The 16,484-nt window shown below is 40.0% G+C and overlaps 1 protein-coding gene across 5 annotated transcripts in view; it reads left to right on the top strand.

The window, feature by feature from the left end:
• The window catches only part of szt2 (SZT2 subunit of KICSTOR complex), a 170,437-nt gene that overhangs the window by 85,124 nt on the left and 68,829 nt on the right, over positions 1-16,484 (top strand). For all 5 annotated transcript variants that reach the window (XM_088005191.1, XM_088005192.1, XM_088005193.1 and 2 more), the window contains exons 41-49: positions 148-283; positions 510-630; positions 1,042-1,194; positions 2,512-2,614; positions 3,466-3,580; positions 12,902-12,989; positions 14,050-14,168; positions 14,303-14,467; positions 16,083-16,167. In XM_088005191.1, the coding sequence (XP_087861317.1) occupies positions 148-283; positions 510-630; positions 1,042-1,194; positions 2,512-2,614; positions 3,466-3,580; positions 12,902-12,989; positions 14,050-14,168; positions 14,303-14,467; positions 16,083-16,167 (1,085 nt within the window). The remainder of the gene's footprint in view (positions 1-147; positions 284-509; positions 631-1,041; positions 1,195-2,511; positions 2,615-3,465; positions 3,581-12,901; positions 12,990-14,049; positions 14,169-14,302; positions 14,468-16,082; positions 16,168-16,484) is intronic.

Here is a 16,484-nt window from a genome sequence, read left to right as displayed (position 1 = left end):
CATTGTCTAGGTTAGTAATGGAATTTAAGCAGATATCTTTGTGTGGAGAAAACAAAATGTTGCTTTTCTTTTGGGATATTGGACAGTTTGCTATAGATATTTGAAGCTCTGACTTTCTTTGAATTAATTAAAAAACATTTTTTCCAGATCCTTGAGTGAAGAAAAAGAAGTTGACGTGGAGCAGCTAGAAAGGAAAGTCAATGAACACGAGCTTCCTGAATTCTTAGAACTGCATCAAACAGTGGTCCGGAGGATTGGTGAAGTTTGCAGGATTGTAAATCAGGTGGCTTTAGTTATTGCATCTTTACACTATTTTGGATTAGGATTTGTTGCATGTCATTTTATCTTTTTGATAAAATTCCACCACCCTGAGTATGCACAGAGTAGCAGATAACAGTCCAGAAAAGTACAGCTAGAAGTTGTTGTCATTCAGTTATCAAAATTCCTTGAATGCTTTAAGCAGGTTGGTTTAATAGAATCCTACTTTTATTGTTTTTGGTATGTTTTAGCGCATGCTGCTCCAGGACCTGCATGATAGCCATGTATGTAACACACTGTTGGTGGCAGAAAGTGAGGAGGATATCTGGAAGAATGACTCTCTCTTCAGGCAAAGGCAGAACACCACTGACGGTGAGTTGGCAGATAACATGAGTTTTTTCAGCCCTTACAGCACAGGTGTCAAACTCCAGTCCTCGAGGGCCGCTGTCCTGCAACTTTTAGATGTGCCTAAAAGTTGCAGGACAACTTTTAGGCACCACACCTGAATAGAATAATTAGGTCATTAGCAGGACTCTGGTGAACTTACCTACACAAGGAGGAGGTAATTAAGCCATTTCATTCCAGTGTTTTGTACCTGTGGTACATCTAAAAACTGCAGGACACCGGCCCTCGAGGACTGGAGTTTGACACCCCTGCCTTACAGTTTCATCTGTGGCTCATTTAAAATATGATGGTTGGGATGTTTCTCTGACTTGATAAACTTGCAGTCACATAAAAACTGAAGTATATGTATTTTGTGTGTATTTTGTTCAAACCACTCAGACTACAACACAGAGGAGAGCTACCAGGCCAGAGATTACTTGGCAGCCACCATGCAATTTATCCCTGGGCATTTTGCATGCGACGTTGTGTGGAGAACAGTTATCCACATCCATCCACGCCTCAAGATGGGCCCCAACATGGGGGTGTCCAGGGGTGAGTTGGAGATCCCTGTATTTTCTAAAGTGAACAAAATTGTGAGGGACATGTATATGTTACAGTTTTACAGTTAGGTAGACATACACCAATGAATGGCATTTTCATTTTAGAGATGAAAGTTATATATATAACTACAGTTCTATGAATCCAGAAAGAATACCAGAGGATGGTGCTGAAAGCGCTGAATGTTCCCTTTGTGTATTCACCATTCAAGTAATAATATCATTAGAATCACACCTGTGACGCATCGGATGATTACTCAGAACATATGTAGCCTTTCCCCATCCAAGGCTCTGTTCCTACAGAATCTCTGGCTTCCTGCAGCTTTGGTTTGGCAGATGACATCCACATTCAAATGAGCAGAGCCTTGTTAAGATGTCTGCCAAACTCAGTGCGTTGTGTGTTTTAAAGACAAAATATAGTCTGCCATTGACTCACCCTAATTTTGGTTCCTTTTTTGAAAACGGAATCTCTCCACATTTGTGATGGCTTTTGGCTTATAGTGATCACTTACACAGTTACTGGTAAATGAATGCGATTGGTTTATCAGGGCTCAGCAAGTTTTTTAAAAGTCTGTATGTGTCTGCTCCTATTGCAGCAAGGAAAACACTGAGCTATCGTTCATCTGGCACATCATTTGCAATCATCCATAGCTTCATTTTTTTCAAGCAGGATTCAAAATCATGTTGTCCCTCTCTGTACTCTAGTATTTCTCCAATTTGGAATTTTGCCATGGATACGCACAGTCCCATCCACTTCTCACGTTTTGTTAGCCTCTTCCTGATGAGAGCTACAAGTTCTGGGATTTACTTTTCTCACTCTGTTTCTTTCAGAGATGGTCTTACAATAAAGTCATCCCATCCTCATTCCCACTGTAATATATTCAGGTATATTAAATACGCTTGTTCCTCGACTGGAACAAGCGTATTTTGATTGCATATGTGAAAGCCAAGCTGACTGGATACCGAACTATAGCGCAGGGCATTCTGGGTAAATACAACCAAAACAAATGCACTTGTCTACTGCCAGAGGGAGAAATGGCTTGTGGTCTATTGCCAACAACAAGAGAGAGATCCTTCAATATGCTCGGTAACACGTAACCTAGCATATTACGAAGAAAAAATGTAGGTAGATTGTGACACTGCATTAGAAATAATCATGTTGCTGTGATCATTTGGAATTCCACTTCCTGCATCAGGAATGTTACCTGAAGGTTGTAACTATTTTCTCACAAAATTTGTTCTTTGGTTTTCACTACATTGTCAGAATTCATGTTGTTTGTTCTAAACACATCTCTTTGTTCCTCTGTTACAGCTATCCAGGCCCTTCGCTCGGTGCTGAACTCCTTCTCTGTAGTTAATAGAAAGAACATGTTTGTCTACCAGGAGCGCACAACGAAATCAGTCTTCTACCTGAGGTGAATTTTGTGGTTTTACAGTATTTCCCACTGCATTTTTTGTGTCACCTTGGCTTGCAAAGCATACCTTATATGTAAATGTTATTTTTGTTTCCCTGTTAAGAGGAGATCACTGTGTAGGATGACTGAAGGATGACTCTCGACATGTCAGCCAGCTGCAGCTGCACTGACACTGTTAAAGTGGTTTCCTTCGTTAACACTGGGGCCAGTTCTGTTCAGAGCTCCAAGATGATTACTCTGGGCAATCTGAAGGCTAATAAACCGCTCATCATTAATAAATCCCAGCTATGGTCTATCTTTGAATCCATTGACAATATCCTCCGACATCACAGCTACATATATATGTATATACTTGTACGTTAAAAAGTTTGCAAACCAGGATTGTTGACTTCATTTAAAAATGATAGACTGTAAGAACTAAAATATACTCCAACCCCTACCTGCTCCCAAAGAAGTCTCTTATGGTGACCACTTCTTGTATAAATGAATTAGAGATTTAAAACTCTCTAACTCCAGTTGAACCCCTGTTGTGCAGCTCAGGCACAACTCCTCTAGTGCCTGAGCACAAAAGGGGGATGGACATAATATACATGTCTCTTTGGTGTCAAAGAGGTAGAGGCATGTTTACATTTAGGGAGTAATGTCTTTGAGAAAACCAAAAAAGAACATCCACTCCATATAGTTCTGGAGTATCTCTTGGCTTCCTTTAGCTTCTGCATGTGGCAGGTGTTTAATGTGATTTTTATAGATTTTAAATTATGAACTAAAATTCTAAAAAAAACGTGCTGCCAGTATTGTGTTAAGGCAACTCAAGATGAAAACTTATATTTGGCTTGTGTTTTTCTCCATAGACTCTGTGAAACCTCACTAAAAGGCAAGTACTCAGACCTGGATGGAAACCTTCATCCAACTCACTCAATGGGGCTCATTAGAAGTCAAGAGCCTTTATATCCTGAAGACATAACGGTAAGAAAACATATCGTACTTTAGTATCTTTATTATGACATTTTCAAAATTGCTAATTTTGGTTTTGCATACTGTTTTTATCTAAATCATAACACAGATAGTCTTATATCTAAAGATTTATTCAGGAGGAATCTAACTCGGATATCTTTCACAATGTTTCTTAATAAAACAACATTATGAACAATATTTTTTGGGAAAAAAAGAGTGTCTCTGTTTACCCTGCGACAGACTGGTGACCTGTCCAGGGTGTACCCCACACACCCCATCGCTGGGTAGGCACCAGCACCGCTCCCAGCCCCGCTAGGGAAAAGGGTGTTAGAAAATGGATGGTTGTGTTCAGGGGCGCCGCCAAGAATCTTGGGACCCCTGACAAAAAATGTGGGTAACACTTTATTTAAAGGGGGGGTGAATAAGACTGTCATGACACTGTCATAAACATGACATAACACCTGTCATGAACATGAATAAGCCTTCATGAATATTTATGACTGTTGTCATAAAGTGTCATTCAGTAAATCATGACACTTTTAATACAAAGTTGACATTATTCAAAATGTCTTCGTTATGACAACTTGACATTAACCAATAAATCATTACTGATATAAATTTGTTATAAAAGTATTACTGATTGCACTTTAAAAATTAGGTAATTTTATGTTATTAAAGGTAAAGTTTAAACAAGTGTCATGACAGTCTTATTCACCCCCCTTCAAATAAAGTGTTACCAAAATTTGATTGGGCCCCTGTTCAGCTGCTGTTACAATTTTTGAGTCTATTTAACCCATAAAAAATGTCACAATTTTAAAGGCTTGAGTCTGCCTTGCTTTCTTTGGTTCAATACAGATAATTAGCACAATATTCACTGCTCATGAATTTAACATCCAACAGTCCACATCCAGTATGCAAGTAGGTTGCTTACATTTTTTCTATTAGTTTTAGATACTGAAATGTCTCCCCATGAGCAACAGTCAAAAGCAATGTGCAAAATACACATAAAGCAATCCAGACTTCTCAAAAATGCTATGTAGTTGCATTTTATTCAAGCTGCAGTACATAAATTTAATAAAACATATGTTTTCTCCATATTTGTTAAAGCTGTCACAATGTCAGTTTGTTATGAGACAGATAATCTGTGAAAACAATCAATCTCCTCCATCTCCTTCCTGAATTACTATTACTGGTTAAAGTAATACACCGTTCTGACCAAAACAACCAGTTAGAACTAGTAGGACGCTGTTAGCACTGTCAATTAGCCTCATTCACTCACTGCTAAATGTGCTAATGGGGGAGAAACAACTTATCATTTACAAGAAACCGTTTATCTGCCGTCAGTGGAAGCCTTTTCCTCAGAGATGCAGCAGAAAACTTTCTCTTTCCTCGTTGACCTATCTAGTTCGTTCTGGACTCGTTCATCAGCGAGTAAGCGGAGGAAAAGCATTACCTTATCATGGGACCAGGTAGCAGCAGAATATTGAGGGGAATTCGTCGTAAATTAAAAATAATGATAATAAAAATATTAAAAAGAGCACTCTTTACAAAATACAGTAAGAACAGTTTAGTGAAAGCCAGTTAGACCCGATCAACAAAACAACCAACGGCTGACTCGAAACCAATCAGCTGCTGAATTCTAAGCAGCCCCGCTTGGCCGGCCCGATTGGAACCACAGCTCTTGTGGTACCAAGGATCCGGGTGGAACCGGGTCGGAAGTTCTAATGGAAACACGGTCGGCCCTACTTTGAACCCGTTCCGTTCCCTTCCGTGTGTGTGTGTGTGTGTGTGTGTGTGTGCGTGTGTGTGTGTGTGTGTGTGCGTGCGTGCGTGTGTGTGTGTGTGTGGTTGTTTGTCCTGTCTCTCTGTGCTGCCCTGCCACAGACTGAGATAGTGAATGAATTTAATGAATGTTTTGTAAATGTGGGGCCGAAGTTAGCAGAACAAATAAATGACTCAAATCTACAGGATGGGGACACTGTGAAAAGTTATATAATAAGAAATACATGATCTATGTACCTGAAACCTGTAGACAAAATAGAAGCTAGGGAAACAGTTAACCATTGAAGAATAAAAAAAAATCAATGGACAGGAATGAAATTAACATGTCACTTATTAAAAAGATAATTGATGATACTGCAGACCCCACTGACTTATATCTGCAACTTGTCATTCATAGCTGGAGCATTTCCAAATACAATGAAAATTGCAAAGGTTATTCCTATATTTAAATCTGGCAATAAGCATTGGGCATTATAGACCTGTGCCAATTTTTTTTTAAATATTAGAAAAAGTGTTTAGTAAACGGTTGGACAATTTTATTGAACAACATAACATTCTGACAGACTGTTATGGGCTTCTGCAGGGGTCAATGTTGGGCCCCAAATTATTTGATTTGTATATAAATGATGTGTTCAAAGTATCAGACCTACTGAAATACATTATATTTGCAGATACTAGTATCTAGTACTAATATACTGGTATTTTCTGTACTGGAGAAAACATCCAAGAACTCCAAGGTGGTTACTACAGAAATGAAAACGACTAAAAAATTGGCTCCAAAACAAAAAAGTTATTACTAAATTTAGATAAAACTAAATTCATAATATTTGAAACTGCAAAAAACAAGAAAAATAATGCAATCAAAATAACTATTAACTGTTGATTTAGAATGAGTCAGGATGAGTTTGGGTGTCATATGATAAATTAAGCTGGAAACCGCAGACCTGCCAAGTAAAATCAAAACTAGCCAAAAGTGTTGGTCTTGAGGAGAATAAGATTTGTTCTGTATTACAAATCTTTAATTTTGCATAATACACTTATTGTACCACATTTGAACTGGGATGAGAGCGATCACAGGTCTGAAGAGAAAAGCTAACTGGCCTGCTGGGGGGGATCTCAAATGGGCAAACGAGTTGAACCAGTTCTTTAACCGGTTTGCTCGATGCAGCAGGTACAAAAACATTATCAAAAAATATGTTGAAGTTTGCCACTAATGTTTCGTCTCACACTGTAGGTTGTCATCTCTAATAGTTTTAGATTGACCCAGAGAGGAGACGAATAGTAAGCAACTATTCAGCAGCATGCATCAACTGATTGAAAATCACTTGCTGATGACAGCTGTCGGAGCTGTCAAAAAGGAAATTCTCCTGCCCTAAAATGTTAGAGTAGGAGAATTTCCTTTTTGACAGCTGACAGCAGAAGGAGGAACAGCTCATCCTGCTCTCTCTCTCCTTACTGATAACTTTGCCTGTGAGTTATTTTTAAAGTCAGTTTTTATAGTTATATTTACATTATCCACATCATAACTGGATTACTTCAAACCTAAGGACTGTGGAACTTTCCTACTTTTATTTTTATCTTACTTTTCTTAACCTCCAAGTTGAACCAGGGCAAAATGCCTCCGTCTGACGCCAGGGACATTAGCAGTATTATACAACGACTTCAGTCTATAGAAATGAAGATTCAATGGCTGGAGGTGAACTTTGAGATAAATGAAACAACTCTTCCTCAAATCAACGGAGAGGTCGTATGAATCAATGTGGCCGGCTCTGAGCCAAAACCCACCTTCAACTTCAACACCTGCTCCGCCAAAGAACAGCAAACAAGCAGCTGGAACCAAAACGGCTCCACCGACCCCAAGGACAAAGCGACCAGCCCAAGCCTCACAACATTCCGATTCCATGGGAATCCCACTGAAAAACAGATTTTCTGCACTCCAGCCTGAGCCTCTGAGTGAAAGCCCACCTTCAAACATCAACAATGAGGCAAAACCAACACATCCACCCCACACTTTGTCTCCGAAGGACAAAGTGACCACCAGGAAAATGAAAAATATGCCAAGAGTGCTTATTGTTGGAGATGAAGCAGTAAATGGGATCAGTCATGTTTGCAATCCCAAGAAAACAAGAGTGGTTTCTTTTCTTGGTGACACTGTATCTGATTTGACTTGCAAAGTGCTCTCACTAACCGCTGATCAGCCAAACATTGAGACTTTAGTTGTGCATGTTGGAGCCAACGATCTGGCAAAGCAAAAATCAGAGATTCTGAAAAAGGACTTTAATATTCTTCTGAACACTATGGGAAAATTAAAAATGAAGTTATTTCTCAGCGGTCCAATTCCATCACCTCAATGAGGAGACGAAAAACATTCTAGGCTGTTCATGATAAACAAATGGCTGATTAAAACCTGCTCTGCCAGCTCAGTGACCTTCATCGATAACCTCTGGGTCTATTGGCAGCGCTTTCACCTCTTTGGAAGAGGAGGACGCAATCTTAACAAACATGGGATAAAGCTACTCACTGCAAACATTTTTCATTTTATCAACAAGGACAACAATGTGATCATCGCTTCAGAAGAACAGGCTCAAGGATGTCGACTAGGATGGAAGTTCTTTATCCGTTAACCCAAGTGGACAAACAGCTACTGTCACAAAACATTCTCTCACAGAAAAGACAACAAACATTTAATCAAATCTACTCTTCTTCCTCGCTCTTAAGCTGTAATGACGTAGTTGGTAAATGATTTTCAGTCTAAACTTTCAGATATTGATTACATTGCCCCCATTAAAGTGAAGGTTGTGTCTGGTAGGAAGAAATCTCCATGGAGAAATGCAAAAACAGTTCAATCTGCAAGATAACTCTGCCATTGGGCCGAACGGAAATGGCGTAAAACTCAACTTTACGTTTATTATGAACTCTATAAAGAAAGACTACGTAACTATCACTCAGCACTAAAACATGCAAGAGAGGCTTTCTTTGCAGATGTCATAAACAAAAACACTAACAATTATCGAGCTTTATTTGCAACAGTTGACAGGCTCACAAACCCTCCTATGATGTTACCACCTGAACTTCAATCTAATGCCACCTGCAACAAGTTTTCCAGTTTCTTTTCAGAGAAAATTCATAAGATCAGCGGATTAATCTGCAGATCCACTCTAAAGCCAGTACCAATGCTGTACCCAAACAAAACAAATACAGGAAAAATGACCTGATTTCAACTACTTCATTATAAAACCCTAGAAGAAATTATAAGTCAATTAAGCTCCAGTTCCTTCTGTCTGGATGTCCTACCCACACATTTCTTTAAGTTTTGCCTGTCATTGCTAATGATCTGATCCAAATAGTAACTCATCTCTCTCATCAGGAGTTTTCCCCCAGACTTTGAAAACAGCAGTTATCAAACCACTGATAAAACAGAACAATCTGGACAAATCACTACTGCAGAATTACAGGCCGACCTTTGACCTTCCATTCATCAGTAAAGTTATTGACAAAGCTGTTAAATAGCTTCCTAACAATAACCAACCGCTTTGACTCCTTCCAGTCTGGTTTCCAGTCTGGTTTCCGGTCTCACCACAGTGCTGGTTCTGTTGGACCTCAGTGCAGCTTTTGACACTGTTGATCATGACATTTTACTGAATCGACTGGAGAGTTCTCCGGTCCAGTGCTCAACTGGTTTGAACCTTACATAAAGAACAGGGATTTCTTTGTTTCAATCGGAAACTTCTCATCAAAGAGGTCAGAGGTCACATGTGGGGTACCCCAAGGTTCAATTCTAGGACCCCTTCTTTTCAATATTTATATACTCCCACTGGCTCAGGTTTTAACAGGAAATAAGATCCAGCTACCATAACTATGCGGATGATGCACAGCTCTACATTACGATGTCACCTTTGACCCCATCCAATCTCTGAATAAATGCTTAGAACAGATAAATGTGTGGATGAGCCAAAACTTTCTCCAGCTGAACAGAAACAAAACAGAAGTTATTATTTTTGGCCCTAAAGAGCAGTGGTCCCCAACCTTTTTATTATCGCGGACTGGTCAAGACTTGGAAGTTTTTGCTGCGGCCCGTGGGTGTCGGGGGCTGAACCGTCAGACAAGGCTGCCGCCTTATCTGGTGTTCCCACTAAAGCTTGAACATACCCAATTTGGGTTGTCTTGGCCCTTTTATTGCAGCCTGTGGGGTTTTCCCTGACTGGGAACGAGAATACGACCTGTTGAATGTGACAGGTAGCCAATCAGAAAGTGCGGCGACGTAATAACAGAGGGGAATCCAAAACAGCTGACATATCACGCAACTGAGAGTCCGGTGGATATCGGGGATATGTGAAAATCTTTATTGTTATATGTAAAGGTCATTATTATATGTTATGTTTATCCAGTTAAAATATTAACTATGAAAAAACATAGCCACCTCCAAATCATAGTGCAGATAGAGCAGCTGCTCCCGCTGTCTTTTATCTCTTAAAATGACTCCACAAACTGTCACTATTGCTTTTACATCGAGATCCATGTTTGGTCATTCTAAATTCCCATATGGTGTGTTGGGGGTTTTACTGGATTATCCTCTTTAATTGGGATGTTTGTGAGTGGTGTGTTGCTCCTGCCTTGTGGCTGAGCACGAAACGATTGAACCTGTTGTACTCAGGGGTGAAAGTAGTTTTAAATTCTTGGTGGTACTATGACAAAAAAAAAAAAATCTCTCTCTCTCTCTCTCTCTCTCTCTCTCTCTCTCTCTCTCTCTCTCTACATATATATATATATATATATATATATATATATATATATATATATATATTTATATATATATATATATATATTGAATGTCATGAAATGGACTGCATCCCAGTTGTTCATTTCTAGCATATAACCATTCATTTCTGATTTTAAGCTGGTTATATTGTTCCTGTGTCCAGGCAGAAGGATAATGAGAAGGCCTAGCATCATGACCTGTTTGTTCTGAAGCGGCTTCCACTTCATCTTCGTGACGTGGCGTCTCCTCACCCTGACTCTCAGATTGCTCAAAATCTTCATCAGCTATTTTTTTAATTTTGTCGGGTATCTTCTCAGCTCCGGTCTCCCTGTCTTTTCTTTTGAATAAGGACGTTATTTTTCTCTGCATGCTGGTCAAGTTTCGATTTCGTTTGAATTTTTTAACAATTTAGTTGTTCTCGCGGTTTTTATGTAAAGGTAAATGATGTATTGTTCGTCCTGTCCCAAAGCAAGCGGAGGTTTTTAGTATTAGTGCACCACCTTTGCAAAATGACCCAGTCTATTTAATCGAACGCACCAATCCCCTTGGCAACCACTGTGTTTTGGAGATAAACACGCAAGCACTCTCATGTTAAATTAAATGAAATCTCCGGTCATAGCGGTGTTCTCAAGCTGCGATGTGTTGTTGAAATTGAACCTAATTACATGAAATACAATTAGTTCATCTCTCTTTGCTTTTACTTTGGATATTTTGTAACAAACAATGTTGTAGCGGAGTACCTTTAAAGGCTGGCAGTTGATGAAAGCTTCGAACTCCGAGGGGGGCAAAAGGTGGAGAATTGAGGGTCTAGCATATCACAAACAGTTCAGAAACAATATGAAGTGATAAAAAAGCTATTTATTAACTTAAGTCATGTTTTAGACCAGTGGTTCTTAACCTGGGTTCGATCGAACCCCAGGGGCTCAATGAGTCGGTTTCAGGGGTTCGGCGGAGCCTCTGTCGCGGAGGTAAAGACACACAGTGTAAAGTCGTGATGATGCCCCGCTTTGCCATCACTTGCTGCAGAGGATCACGTTACATTGCTGAGCCAATCAGTGCTGCAGAGGAGCACGTACCCCCCCTCTGCTCAACAGTTTCCAGCAGCGCAGGCGATATTTTACTTATTAGAAGGGTTCAGTAAATGCGCATATGAAACTGGTGGGTTTGGTACCTAAAAAAGGTTAAAAACCAATGTTTTAGACTGGTCATTGTTAGAATAACCAGTCAGTCATGTCTAATCAGCGGACGCACTCACGGCTATGTGCACCCGCTGATTCTTTACAGCAGACAGACGCTCCATTTTCTTGAGGGTACTGCGTACCCCTGCTAAATCTTTTGGGGGTACGCAGTACCCCTCCGTACCCCCTTACTTTCACCCCTGGTTGTACTTTTATCAGCTCTGTGATCACAGAGGTTTGGAGAATCGTCCAACAATTCTTAAATCTTGCCGTCTAAACCAGACTTAAGACTTTCAAGCTCTACTCATCTCCTCTTGACCACTGCCCAAACGCTCTCTGATTCTGGTCGCTATGGTAACGTTTACATATCTCTTCAAAATAACAGAAGCGCCACAAAAACGAACATTTTACTTTCGTGAAAATTTTAACTCACGATAATGACTAACGGAGCCCTGAGCTTGTTTCTCTGCAACCAGACGGTCCATCTGGGAGTGATGGAGACAATGACACCCAAAGTGTTGCTCATATCCACAGCCTGCTTGGTCTCTACGTGGTGAAGCAGTTTGAAGCTTCATTGCCTCATTACCAGCCGGTCGCCGCATGTTACACAGAGCGGCTTGGAATGTTTGACTCACCTACCGGTCCGGGATAAATCCATCCTCCTGTCTCTTCTCTGGGCCTTTTCCCCTTTGCAAAGAAACTTTCCAAAGACACCTGATCTGTTTCTTATTCATTTGCTGCTTGTGGACTCAGTGTTGGCGCGTAAGTAACCGAGAGAATCCGGTTAAAGGATTTTCAAAATAAAATATCCTCCAGATTCAAATAATACATAAAATGGAAATATTTAATTATTTCTTGTGCGGTCTGGTACCAATTGGTCCACGGACCGGTACCGGTCCACAGACCGGGGGTTGGGGACCACTGGTATATAGTCAATGCACAGCTTCAGTTATTACAACTAAAACCTAACAATTAGGCCCAAAACCTGGGAGTAGTGATGGACTCTGACCTGAACCTTCAGAGCCACAACGGGTTAGCACCACAATACATTAAAAATCTACTGTCATCATAACAACCTTCCAGACCCCTCAAGTTTTCTGGTTCTGGTTTTGGTCTGCTCTGCAACCCAGAACCAAATGATTAGAAGCAGCATTCAGCTTCTATGCTCCACAAATGTGGAACAAACTTCCAGAAAACTGTAAAACAGCTGAAACACTGAGTGCCTTTAAATCTCAACTAAAAACCACCTGTTTACAGTTGTATTTGAAACGTGATCAATTACAAATTTAATGATGACACTTGACTAAATGTAATGTTTTGATTGTTGATTCTATGTTGCATGACTTTGTGTTTTTCTGTTTGTTATGATGTAAAGCTCTTTGAAATGCCTTGCTGCTGAAATGTGCTATACAAATAAAATTTGATTGATTTGATTTGGAAAGTAGTGAAGACATTTTTTGCCATTGTAAAGAAAAAAACTGTGGAAATGGAAATTAACTCACTATAGAACCACAATTAAATACATTTCCTGAAATGATCCAGATCCTTGTTCTTGTGCTTTTTTTAAATCACACTTGAGTAAGGCAGTCTTCTATTTGTTGCATCTTCCTTTAGGGCTCCAGATCTTCTTTAGAAGGCTCTCGGCCAGTAGGACAAGTAGACAAACACATCCTGCTTCTGGTGCATGGAGTGGGAAATGCAGGTACAATGTTGTAAATGATAAGGTCAGGGTTTCCCCCAGTAAACTTGCTAAGCCCTGTGGTCAGGGTGCCGAGATGGTCCACCATGTTTTTGTATTAAAAGATGTTAGGTCGACAGAATATAAAAATATTACTGGGTAATTGTATGTTACAGGAAAACATCGCCATTGAAATGCTGTTTAAACCCACAACTTTTCTTAAAAGCAACAAATTAAAAAAATGCAATTAAATTGAATATCAATTATTTGCACTTCTGTTTAATCCAAATTAAGTCACAAGGCCCTTCAGGGCTGATGCTATGAGTTTAATCTTTGAGTTTGAGCTCTGTTTGTTCACATATTCAAATTAGTAAACTGCAATTATAACTTATTGCTTTTTAGGTTGGCCAATAAAAACTATTCCTCCTCTCCCAGATTTCACTAAATCTAACACAGAAGCTGGTAGAAGTGCTGATGTTTTTAGCAGCAAGAGGGGCCCCTAAGTCAAAGTCAAACTAGAAAACTACTAAAAATAATAATGAAATAATATTAAACCAGTGTGATGCGTGACTACGAGGCGACCGCGAAAGCTGTGGGTGCAGTGGGTTTTAAACTCTTACCTTTAGTGTTCTCCAAAGAAACATAATTCCTCACAGGGGTTTGATGTAAATATCAATGCAGGTCAGCCTGTTTCCAATTTGAAGGGAGTGAAGGGAGGCGCGTGTGCTGAGGTAAACTTCAGCAGTGTTCGCTCTCCTGGCTTTACATTCATCTTCTATAAACCTGTCTTTTAGGAATAAATCTGCTCCCCCACAGAAATGCTCAGAGCAACAAGAGACACTTGCAATCTGGCTTTACAACAAAAAAACTAATTTTTTTCTGGCTTAGCCTAGCGGGGGGCCTAGTAAAGCATGGCGGGCTGCCAGGCTTATGATACACTAGGGGAAACCCTGTAAGGTAGAGATTGTGTAAAAGATTAATTGTTTCATCAGAGAACTGTTGGAGCCACTTGTCAACTGTGACGTCTCTAGGTTTATATGGATGTATGTTTTCAATTGTAATTCATTTTTTATCTCTTGTGTAGGTCCAGAAATCACAGATGAACTGGTCAAGGTGCTTCGGAAGCGCCTGGATGAAACCACCTTGGACATCATAACAGTTATGCTTGTTAGGAACTGCAAGCTAACTCCTGCTGATGTGGAGGTAGTCTGCCTTTTCTGTGTCTTAGTATTTCTATTACACAACAAACATTTAACATTATTTTAAATGCAACATCTGTTTTGCACAGAGGCAATCAAAGAATTAATTCAATATTTCCAAATATTATCTGGTTATAGTTTATCCAGCCATCAGGATCTCCTCCCACTGGAATTATGACCTTCAATCTTCCAACGTATTGCCTTCCCTGGCTGCCCACACTGGCTCACTACCTCAGACAGAACCTGCTTATCTTCCTGCATATACCCAAGTACACTGACAGCATTACTGTACACCATTTCAAGGTACACTGCACCATGTAAAATTGTGTGCCCCAACTCCTCTCCTATTTTCTGGACTGTCCATAACAGAAAGAACAAAGAGCATGAAGGGTTAGAAGATTAGTAAGGACAGGCAATATGACTCTTTAATGCAAAAAAGTGAATCCTCAAAATGAATAAAGAGGTTATCTTGCAGCACTGCAGATCTTTTTTAACAAGTCATACTTTTCAAAATATAATGAAGTGGGCAAAAAAAGGAAATTGTTATAAAAAGTTACAGTGTAAATGACAAATGCCTGTCTTAAAAATAATTTAATCTACACTCACTGGCCACTTTATTAGGTACACCTGCACAACTGTTGAATCAGCCAATCACTTGGCAGTAACTCCATGCATTTAGGCATGAAGACATGGCCAAGATGATCTGCTGCAGTTCAAACTGAGCATGAGAATGGAGAAGAAAGGTGATTTAAATGACTTTGAACGTGGGATGGTTGTTGGTGCCCGACGGGCTGGTCTGAGTACGTCAGAAACTGCTGGCCTATTGGGATTTTCACGCACAACCATCTTTATAGAGTTTATAGAGAATGGGCCGAAAAAGAGAAAATATCCAGTGAGCGGCAGTTCTGTGGTCGCAAATGCCTTGTTGATGCCAGAGGTCAGAGGAGAATGGCCAGACTGGTGTGAGCTGATAGAACAGCAACAGTAACTCAAATAACCACTTGTTACAACTGAGGTATGCAGAAGAGCATCTCTGAACGCACAACATGCCAAACCTTGAGGCGGATGAGCTACAGCAGCAGAAGACCACACCGGGTGCCACTCCTGTCAGCTAAGAACAGGAAACTGAGGCTACAATTCACACAGGCTCACCAAAAGTGGACAATAGAAGATTGGAAAACATTGTCTGGTCTTATGAGTCTCGATTTCTGCTGCGACAGTCGGATTGTAGGGCCGGAAAATGGTGTCAACAATATGAAAGCATGGATCCATCCTGCCTTGTATCAGTGGTTCAGGCTGCTGGTGGTGGTGCAATGGTGTGGGGGATATTTTCCTGGCACACTTTGGGTCCATTAGTACCAATTGAGCAGTGTGTCAATGCCACAGCCTACCTGATTGTTGCTGACCATACCCATCCCTTTATGACCACAGTGTATCCATCTTCTGATGGATACTTCCATAGGATAATGCACCATGTCATAAAGCGCCAATCGTCTCAGACTGGTTTCTTGAACATGACAATGAGTTCACTGAACTCAAATGGCCTCCAAAGTCATCAGATCTCAATCCAATAGAGAATCTTTGGGATGTGGTGGAACAACAGATTCACATCATGGATGTGCAGCCGACAAATCTTGAGCAACTGTGGAATGTTATGTTAATATGGACCAGACTCTCTGAGGAATATTTCCAGTACCTTGTTGAATCTATGCCACGAAGGATTAAGGCAGTTCTCGGGGTACCTAATAAAGTGGCCGGTGAGTGTATGTAGTTGTGCTAAGAGTCTGTTTTGGGATTGAGCAATTAACTCAGAAATCTGAGTACATGCATACATGTCTATAAGCTTTCATTGCGTTGGAAAGGCATTTTTGGGTGAACCTTGAAGGTTGTAATTTTTTTTACTTTTTTCTGTTTTCAGCATTACTTTCATTTGAGCACTGACTTGGCTGACTCTGATATCTACCTCTACAATAAGCCTGGAGGCCAGGGAACCGGAGGCAAAGGTAACAACATTCTAAGTCTTAACATACAGCATCATCATGAGCATAGCTTGTTTCTTTCTCTGTATTATCCAAAGTCTAAAAAACTTTGGATAATACAGATAGTAAAAATTTAAATAAATAAATAAACAAAAAAACTAAATAATAAAAAAATAAATAAAAATAAAAAACTGTGGTCTAAGAGCATTTACCAGAAGAAACATTAACACAGTGGTGTTAATAATATGGTTGGTTAGTATGTGGGGTCTCATTTTATATTTCAGAACTGCAAATAGCAGCAGACCATATCCAGCCTGCTTTTTGCTTAGGGATGGTGGGGC

Source organism: Poecilia mexicana, unplaced genomic scaffold (genome assembly GCF_051168715.1).
Source record: "Poecilia mexicana isolate PSO_F unplaced genomic scaffold, ASM5116871v1 scaffold_4, whole genome shotgun sequence".
Lineage (NCBI taxonomy): Eukaryota > Metazoa > Chordata > Actinopteri > Cyprinodontiformes > Poeciliidae > Poecilia > Poecilia mexicana.
The sequence above is the reverse complement of the archived record's forward strand: the minus strand, read 5'-3'. Positions and strand labels throughout refer to the sequence as shown.